We start from the raw sequence: 10,151 nt of genomic DNA, 5'->3' as shown, positions 1-10,151 counted from the left end.
CTTATCATGCATACCAACCTGACTCCTGTTTAGCTCATTTAAGCTGGTGTCACACATAACGACGACGACAACGACGTCGCTGCTACGTCACCATTTTCTGTGACGTTGCAGCGACGTCCCGTCGCTGTGTGTGACATCCAGCAACGACCTGGCCCCTGCTGTGAGGTCGCCGGTCGTTGCTGAATTTCCAGCTTCATTTTTTGGTCGTCACTCTCCCGCTGTGAAGCACACATCGCTGTGTGTGACAGCGAGAGAGCGACGAAATGAAGCGATCAGGAGCCGGCACTGGCAGCTGCGGTAAGCTGTAACCAGCGTAAACATCGGGTAACCAAGGGAAGACCTTTCCCTAGTTACCCGATGTTTACGCTGGTTACCGGCCTCCGCTCTTGCTGCCAGTGCCGGCTCCTGCACTGTGACATGTGGCTGCAGTATGCATCGGGTAATTAACCCGATGTATACTGTAGCAAGGAGAGCAAGGAGCCAGCGCTAAGCAGTGCGCACGGCTCCTTGCTCTCTGCACTGTGACATGTAGCTGCAGCACACATCGGGTTAATTAACCCGATGTGTACTGTACCTAGGAGAGCAAGGAGCCAGCGCTAAGCGCGGCTCCCTGCTCTCTGCACATGCAGCACAGCGACGTTATGATCGCTGCTTCTGCTGTGTTTGACAGCTAAGCAGCGATCATAACAGCGACTTACAAGGTCGCTGTTACGTCACCGAAAATGGTGACGTAACAGCGACGTCGTTGTCGCTGTCGCTTAGTGTGACACCAGCTTTAGACTCCTGTAATTAAGAAACCTTTGATTACATCATGTCACATGACTGGGAAGTAATCAATGGTCCTTAAACAATCTTAACCTTGGAATACAACTGCTGGGGCCCCTAAAAGCATCAGGACCCTGAGAGATTGCACAGTTTGACTTCCCCTAACACTTGCCTTGACTATAATTAGGGCTTATTTTTGGAGTACGGTTGTATTTCAAGTATACTCCAAAAATCCTGTAAAATCATGCAAGGGTTTATTCTCAGGGTAGATCTTAAGCAGGCTTTACACGCTACGACATCGCTAGCAATTGCTAGCGATATCGAGCGTGTAAGCACCCGCCCCCGTCGTGTGTGCGATATCGTGTGTTCGCTGCCGTAGAGAACATTATCGCTACGGCAGCGTCACACGCCCTTACCTGGTCAGTGGCGTAGCTGTGACTGCCGAACAATCCCTCCCTCAAGGGGGAGGGACGTTCGGCATCACAGCGACATCACTAAGCGGCCGGCCAATCAAAGCGGAGGGGGGGGTGGAGATGACGTAACATCCCGCCCCCACCTCCTTCCTTCTGCATTGCGGCCGGCGGCAGGTAAGGAGACGATCCTCGCTCCTGTGGTGTCACACACAGCGATGTGTGCTGCCGCAGGAGCGACGAACAACATCGATAATCAACCATTACCGATTTTTGGTTTTGGAACGACCTCTCCATGGTGAACGATTTTCACCATTTTGAGGTCGCTTAAGGTCGCTGGTAAGTATCACACGTTGCGATATCGTTAATGACGCCGGATGTGCGTCACTAACAACGTGACTCCGACGATAAAACATTAACGATATCGTAGCGTGTAAAGCCCCCTTTATTTTCAGGGAAAACACGGTAGCTGACTCTCCACTGCTGCTGTGCTTCCATTGTTTTGGCTGCAATGGTGACATATTATCGACAGCTCACATCCCTGCTACAGCCAATCACTGAGCTCAACAGCTCTGTTGGTTTAGATGCCGGAGCCGCTGTGCTCAGTGACTGACTGCAGTGCTGATGTGAGCTATCGACATGCCATCACTACCAAAGCAAAAACACCCAGACCTGAGCATTAGCGGAGATCAGGCACTGCGCCTATGGAGGGTGAAAACATGCTCTGCTAAGTATATAAAAGTCTTTAGAATCCACTTTTTGTAAAGTTAATGACCTCTTTAAAGTATTGCTTTGAATTCTTTTACAGAAAAAAGAGGATTTTGAGAAAATGCAGAGCTTATCTCCAATGCAACAGCTGGAAAATAAGACCAGTCCTGAAGAAAAGGTAAAAGTTTCATCTTGAAGTCATTATGTTCACATTAAAGGGTCTTTCTCTGCATCTAAATGAAGCGTGCTCCCATTGCAGAGTGATTTACTTTGCAAATATTAGTAATTAAGGCTGCAGTACCACTAATGTCCATTGGCGGTGATGTGTCCTTACATTAGCGTTATTTTGAGTCATGTGACATAAGAGACCAGAACTCTACAGATACAGCGCGTGCCAATGATTCCGCTTAAAAAAACAACTTTTTATATCGATTTCAACAAATCAGCCCCCCCTGTATGATAGCATGAAAATAGGATACAATTTATATAGACATTAATGTGTGAAAACAAAATTAACGGAATAATTGATCATAATGATATTTTATTTTAGAGAAGAGGATGGCTGAAACCTGATTCCAGGATATATTCATGTAGTGACCTTGGCACAGGCTTCTTAAAAGTAAGTGTGGTTTGCACAAGATAATAATAATAATAATATTAATATGGTAATATTGATATTTATTCATTTATAAAGCATTAGTAATTCAACAGCGCTTTACATACATCAGTAACACTGTCCCCATTGGGACAATCTAAATTCTTTATCAATATGGTTTTTGGAGTGTGGGAGGAAACCAGAGAACTCGAGGAAACTCACGTGACCACGGGGAGAACAACGATCAGACAATTTTTATTACCGTATTTTTCGGTTTATAAGATGCACCAAATTATAAAACGCACCCCAAAGTTAGAGGAAAAAAAGGGTTAAAAAAGGGATCCATCTTACAATCCAGTGGTGTCTTACCGGGGGAGAGGTGAGGGATGGCAGCGGTGGTAGAGCAGGGCAATGCTGCGGGCGGTGCGGCAGCTGTCCCAGATGCTCGCTGCAGGCACTGTTAGGTAGTTGTGATGCTCGATATTATGTGGCGTTAGTGTGATGCTAGTCACTAGGTGGCGCTAAATACTACTTGAATGCAGTGTGAACAGATATGTAGTCAGACAAGTCGGGATCAGAAACCAGGAGGACACTACAGGATACAGGGAGCAGGCAGAGACGAGATCAAGATACAGGCCGAGGGTCAGGATTCCAGGAGAGTACGTATAGGATACAGGGAGCAGGAGGAGATATGGTCAGGAGAAGGTCTGAGGTCAGAAGCCAGGAGGTAACGACAAAGTCAGGGGGGCAGGCAGAGTAGATTCAACAACAGTCCAGGGTCGAAAAGCGAAGATCAGATAACTGTACACAAACGGGAGCCAAGAGCAATTACTGCGGAACCAGGAAATATGACTGGTAACGTTCCGGTCGAGCTTGCTCCCTAATGAAGCAGAGCAATCACCCGGAACGAGGTGCATCTAAGTACCGTTCCTCCCAGCACCAGCGTAGGAGCCAGTGCTGAGAAACAACCCATCCACAGGAGACAAACAGCAGAGTATCTTAACCTGCAAAACGATCTGCGCGATGGAACAGGCAAGTACCAGCTCTGCAGGAGAGCATGGCAGAAGATCACAGAGCACATGATGCTCCGCACATTGAAACCGTGACAGTAGGAAAGCACCAGGAAATTATCGGCGGTGCGGGCTTCAAAGAAATGGTGCGCTGAGTCGGCGTGTGCACAGATTGATCTATCGGCTCAATGACAAGCCAAGATCTCATCTGCGCACGCGCCACCTCTGGGCGCCATTTTCCTTCAGTCCGCTGATGAGAGATCAATGGGTCGGAGGCGGCGCATGCGTAGATGAGATCTTGAGCCGAGAGTTCCATCTGCACACACACACCGACTCCGTGCGCAATTATTTGAAGCCCGCAACGCCGACATTTTCAGAATGCCCCTGCCTCACCGCCCGCAGCACAGCGCCCGCAGCCCCAGCAGCACATCGCCCACAGCATTGCCCCTGCTTCCTGCTACCCCTCTCCACCACCTCCCAATAAGCTACATTCGTATTACAAGACACAGCTCTCATTAAATTTTTGGGAGGAAAAGTGTGTCTTAGGCCCGTTTCACACGTCAGTGAAAAACACAGACGTTTTTCACTGGCGTGTAAAACACGCACATGTCCCTGCGTGTGCCGAAAATCACGGCACACGTGGGTTGTCTAAGTGCAATCCGGGCTCCGTTCTCCGTGGCCCGTGATTGCACTTAGAGATTCACTCACCTGCACCCGCACCCGCTGTCCATAGTGCTGATCGCTCCCGCAGCAGTTGCTTCCGGGTCGGCTGTGTCGCGCATAATGAATATGCGCGACAGTAATCGGCCGGCACAGAAGGAGCAAGCTGCACGGGCTGCAGAGGACATCGCTGGACGCCGGGTGAGTTAAAATGTTTTTTATTTTAAAAGTACGTTTTTTTCTGGCACGTGTTTCACGGACCACACCACTGCGTGGTCTGTGGAACATCAGTGATGCCAGAAAAAAAATGGACATGTCTCCGTGCAGCAATCACGCACACGCGGGTACGCCGCACGGAGACACGTGCAGTGACAAATCACTGACGTGTGAGCAGACCCATTCATTATAATGGGTCTGCGTATGTCCGTGATTCTGGTACGTTTAAAAAAAAGCACAAACGTACCAGAATCACTGACGTGTGAAAGGGGCCTTATAATCTGAAAAATACAGTATACAGCTCTGGCAAAAATTAAGAGACCACTGCAAAATTTTCAGTTTTTCCGATTTTTATCTTTATAGAGATATTTTTGAATAAAATGTAAATTGTTCTTTTATTCTATAAACTACTGACAACGTCTCCGAATTTCCAAGCAATAAATTTTGTATTTATTTTCTGAAAATGAGAAAAATAGCAAAAAAATGAATTGCTTTTAAGCCAGCTTTACACCTTACAATTAGGTATGCGATCTCGTATGCGATGTGACACGCCCAGGTCGCATATGCGATCTAATGAGATTGCACGTAGGTCGTTCATTTGCTGTCACACGTGCGTTAGTAGCCTATGTTAAATTGGTCAATTTTGTGTGCGATCCTTTAGATCATGTGTTCTGTGACGTATGCATTGGGCACCCTTTTTTTTTTATTTATTGTCTTGACAAGCGTGTGTGATGTGTAGGGATGCGTTTTTACTATGTCATCTGCCATTCAGCTCTGCTACATGGCCGCTGACAGCAGACACAGACAGCCATGTAGCAGAGCTGAATGGCAGATGACAGCAGCCACAGACAGAGCCGCACTGTCAGAATGAACTCGGGTGAACTTCACCCGACTCCATTGTCATGCTGCGGCTCTGTCTGTGTCGCGTCCTGATTAGCGGTCACCAGTGAAGACTCACCGGCGACCGCTAAACTCCTGAGTAACTGAAGTTAGCAGCCCTCTCTCATATACTCACGATCCCCGGCGCTGCACGGCGTTCACACTGCTCCAGCGGCTTTTACTGTTTTGAAAAAGCCGGCCGCCCATTAAACAATCTCCTATTCCCTGCTTTCCCCGCCCACCGGCGCCTATGATTGGTTACAGTGAGACACGCCCCCACACTGAGTGACAGGTGTCACACTGCACCCAATCACAGCAGCCGGTGGGCGTGTCTATACTGTGTAGTGAAATAAATAATTAAATAATTAAAAAAAACGGCGTGCGGTCCCCCCCAATTTTAAAACCAGCCAGATAAAGCCATACGGCTGAAGGCTGGTATTCTCAGGATGTGGAGCTCCACGTTATGGGGAGCCCCCCACCCTAACAATATCAGCCAACAGCCGCCCAGAATTGCCGCATACATTAGATGCGACAGTTCTGGGACTGTACCCGGCTCTTCCCGATTTGCCCTGGTGCGTTGGCAAATCGGGGTAATAAGGAGTTATTGGCAGCCCATAGCTGCCAATAAGTCCTAGATTAATCATGTCAGGCGTCTATGAGACACCCTCCATGATTAATCTGTAAATTACAGTAAATAAACACACACGCCCGAAAAAATCCTTTATTAGAAATAAAACACACAAACACATTCCCTGGTTCACCACTTTAATCAGCCCCAAAAAGCCCTCCATGTCCGGCGTACTCCACAGTCCTCCAGCGTCGCATCCAGTGCTGCTGCATGGAGGTGACCGGAGCTGCAGCAGACACAGCCGCTCCGGTCACCTCCACGCAGCTAATGAAGACAGCCGCGCTATCGGCTGAGCTGTCAGTGAGGTTACCCGCTGTCACTGGATCCAGCGGTGGATGCAGCGGTGGCCGCGGGTAACCTCAGTGACAGCTCAGCTGATCGCGCTACTCACCGCCGCTCCGGTCAGCTCCAGTCAGCAACTGAGGTGAGTAGCGCGATCAGCTGAGCTGTCACTGAGGTTACCCGCGGCCACCGCTGCATCCACCGCTGGATCCAGTGACAGCGGGTAACCTCACTGACAGCTCAGCCGATAGCGCGGCTGTCTTCATTAGCTGCGTGGAGGTGACCGGAGCGGCTGTGTCTGCTGCAGCTCCGGTCACCTCCATGCAGCAGCGCTGGATGCGACGCTGGAGGACTGTGGAGTACGCCGGACAAGGAGGGCTTTTTGGGGCTGATTAAAGTGGTGAACCAGGGAATGTGTTTGTGTGTTTTATTTCTAATAAAGGATTTTTTCGGGCGTGTGTGTTTATTTACTGTAATTTACAGATTAATCATGGAGGGTGTCTCATAGACGCCTGACATGATTAATCTAGGACTTATTGGCAGCTATGGGCTGCCAATAACTCCTTATTACCCCGATTTGCCAACGCACCAGGGCAAATCGGGAAGAGCCGGGTACAGTCCCAGAACTGTCGCATATAATGTATGCGGCAATTCTGGGCGGCTGTTGGCTGATATTGTTAGGGTGGGGGGCTCCCCATAACGTGGAGCTCCCCATCCTGAGAATACCAGCCTTCAGCCGTATGGCTTTATCTGGCTGGTTTTAAAATTGGGGGGGACCGCACGCCGTTTTTTTTAATTATTTAATTATTTATTTCACTACACAGTATAGACACGCCCACCGGCTGCTGTGATTGGGTGCAGTGTGACACCTGTCACTCAGCGTGGGGGCGTGTCTCACTGTAACCAATCATAGGCGCCGGTGGGCGGGGAAAGCAGGGAATAGGAGATTGTTTAATGGGCGGCCAGCTTTTTCAAAACAGTAAAAGCCGCCGCAGCAGTGTGAATGCCGTGCAGCGCCGGGGATCGGTGAGTATATGAGAGAGGGGGATAGACTGACATGGACAGAGAGAGAGGGACAGAGATAGTGACGGACTGACAGAGATTAGTGCATGACAGACTTTGTGAGGCGCTTCAGATCGCAGCTTTTCAGCTGCGCTCTGAAGCAGACCTTTGTTAAGCTGCGGTGCAGAGCGCACACCTACGCACATAGCCTCAGACATCACAATCGTATGAGGGATGTCACACGTTACAATTCACTAGTTTCGTACTACCAAACGTCCAATGTATGAGGAATAAACGACGTGTATGCGATCACCGTATTTTCGTTCAATATCGATCGCATGTAGGTTTCACACGCAAATACATCACGAACGATGCCGGATGTGCGTCACTTACAACTTGACCCCGACGACGGATTGAAAGATCTATTGAAGTGTGTAAAGCAGGCTTAAGACCTCAAATAATGCAAAGAAAACAAGTTTATAATCATTTAGAAACAACAATACTAATGTTTTACCTCAGGAAGAGTTCAGAAATCAATATTTTGTGGAATAACCATGATTTTTAATCACAGATTTCATGCGTCTTTCACACTCACTTTGGGTGACCTTATGCCACTTCTGGTGCAAAAATTTAAGCAGTTCTTTGTTTGATGGCTTGTGACTATCCATCTTCCTCTTGATTACATTCCAGGGTTTTCAATGGGGTTTAGGTCTAAAGATTGGGCTGGCCATGACAGGGTTTTGATGTGGTGGTCCTTCATCCACACATTAATTGACCTGGCTGTGTGGCATGGCACATTGCCCTGCTGGAAAAATCAGTCCTCAGAGTTGGGAAACATTTCCTGAGCAAAAGGAAGCAACTGTTTTTCTAGGATAACCTTGTATGCGGCTTGATTCATATGTCCGTTGCAAACTTTAATCATCTGCCCACTTCCAGCCTTGCTGAAGCATTCCCAGATCATCACCCTTCCTCCACCAACTTTCACAGTAGGTGCAAGACACTGTGGCTTGTACACCTCTCCAGGTTTCCGTCTAACCACTAGACCAGAGGTTCCCAACTCCAGTCCTCAAGGCACACCAACAGTGCATGTTTTCAGGATTTCTTTAGCATTGCATGGGTGTTGGATTCAGCACCTTTGCAGGTGATTAAATTATCACCTGTGCAATACTAAGGAAATCCTGAAAACATGCACTGTTGGTGTGCCTTGAGGACTGGAGTTGGGAACCTCTGCACTAGACGACCAGGTATTGGGCAAAGCTGAAAAGGACAATGTGCCATGCCACACAGTTAGGCCAATCAATGTGTGAATGAAAGACCACCACATCAAAACCCTGTCATGGCCAGCCCAATCCCCAGACCTGAACCCCATTGCAAACTTCAGGAATGTAATCAAGAGGAAGATGGATAGTCACAAGCCATCAAACAAAGAAGAACTGCTTAAATTTTTGCACCAGGAGTGGCATAAGGTCACCCATAAGCAGTGTGAAAGAGTGGTGGAAAGCATGCCAAGGCGCATGAAAGCTGTGATTAAAAATCAAAAATATACCTTTAAAAAGAAAAATCAGAAAAACTGAAAGTTTGGCAGTGGTCTCTTAATTTTTGCCAGAGCTGTATAGCTGGCTAGAGATAGGGTGTTGACCAAGTGACTATTAAATGACCTGTAATTTCCCTGGGTTACCCCATTAAGATGTAATTTTAGTTACAAAACCATATCGTTTTACAGTGGAATTAAGGAGCTTCCATGCAACTTCTCTAATGCAAATCTTGGTTTTGTTTTTATGTGCTCATCTCGAAGATCCCCATTTGTCAAGAGGACAGTATTTCTCTAATGTAGTTATAATAAAATAACCAAAAGTAATTAAATAAAACACTAATTCCTCGTTTTTCCCTTTAGGAACCCACAGTGGTCACAATGAAACCAGAGGCCCCTAGACCAACAGATCCAATAAAGAAGATCGCACTCTCTGAGAACTGCTACCTTTATTTCGGCGCTCTCCAGAAGGCAATACGTGTTTTTGAAGACAGTCTAAACAAAAACGAGACACCGGAAGTCTTCATCACCCACGGAAAACTGATCATTATGGTTGGACAAAAACTAGTGGACCTTCTATGTCAAGATGTCAAGACCAACGAAGCCCGCAATGACATTCTATTCAAGAGCAGCGAGCTCTGCAGTCTACTCAAGAACTTGGCCATGGCAACCAAGACGGCTGCCATTCAGTACCCAAGTGTGGCTAACATGCAGGAGCTTCAGGGTAGGACAAATGAGTTAGCCAACTATACAAAATTATTTCGGGCAATGATGGAATGATGGTGAAAATGGTGAAGGAGATACAAAATGAAATGTCACATACTTTGGATAAATATAACCCAAACTCAAAGACCAGGATGCCCATCAAGCCAAAGAAGAAGGAGAACTTATTGCTACCATTGATTAAGTGTTTCTTCCATCCTCTTTTCTTCCTTTTCCAATACTCTGTATTGGAGAGAAGATCTTGTAGAACATTATTTTGCTTTCTACTGGTTCACTTTTAAAGAGAAGAGCATAAGCATTGGCTCATAGGGTAAATACTGTAGGGTGGCATTCGAGAGAGATTGTTTTCTTCCTTTTGGAGGACTGTTCATTTACATATCTATTTTTTGCAGGAAGCATTGCCTTGTTTGTATAAACTCCTAAGCTAGTTGTCGATGGCCACACAAATTATTAGCAAAAGAGAACCTGTTCTCACCATTAATGGTGACCTATCTCGGTGCTCCATTTTTGGGTCTCCATAACAGTTGAATGTACTGTCTCTGATACGTTGTGCAAATATGCCTTTCTTTTTAATTTTGGCGTGGGAGAAAAACATTTCTTTGAGACTGTTGACAACCTTTGAGTCTAAAGGAACCTAATTCTCATGACAATTTCAGTCTTTCAGCTAACGGCTATGTACGAAAGAGATCCACGGAATAATACATTCCGCATCCACAACACCATTGTGAGCCCAACACAGAGG

General features: G+C 47.0%; 1 protein-coding gene across 2 annotated transcripts in view; it reads left to right on the top strand.

Annotated features, from left to right (window-relative positions):
* Positions 1–9,893, top strand: part of CASS4 (Cas scaffold protein family member 4) — a 139,260-nt gene extending 129,367 nt beyond the window's left edge. For both annotated transcript variants that reach the window (XM_075347834.1, XM_075347836.1), the window contains exons 6-8: positions 1,984–2,061; positions 2,434–2,502; positions 9,050–9,893. In XM_075347834.1, coding sequence (XP_075203949.1) covers positions 1,984–2,061; positions 2,434–2,502; positions 9,050–9,466 — 564 coding nt within the window. In that variant the 3' untranslated portion in view covers positions 9,467–9,893. The remainder of the gene's footprint in view (positions 1–1,983; positions 2,062–2,433; positions 2,503–9,049) is intronic.
* Positions 9,894–10,151: the final 258 nt, after the last annotated feature.

This window comes from Anomaloglossus baeobatrachus, chromosome 5 (genome assembly GCF_048569485.1).
Source record: "Anomaloglossus baeobatrachus isolate aAnoBae1 chromosome 5, aAnoBae1.hap1, whole genome shotgun sequence".
Taxonomy (NCBI): domain Eukaryota; kingdom Metazoa; phylum Chordata; class Amphibia; order Anura; family Aromobatidae; genus Anomaloglossus; species Anomaloglossus baeobatrachus.
Note: the sequence above shows the minus strand (reverse complement) of the source record. Positions and strands in the feature narration are given on the sequence as shown.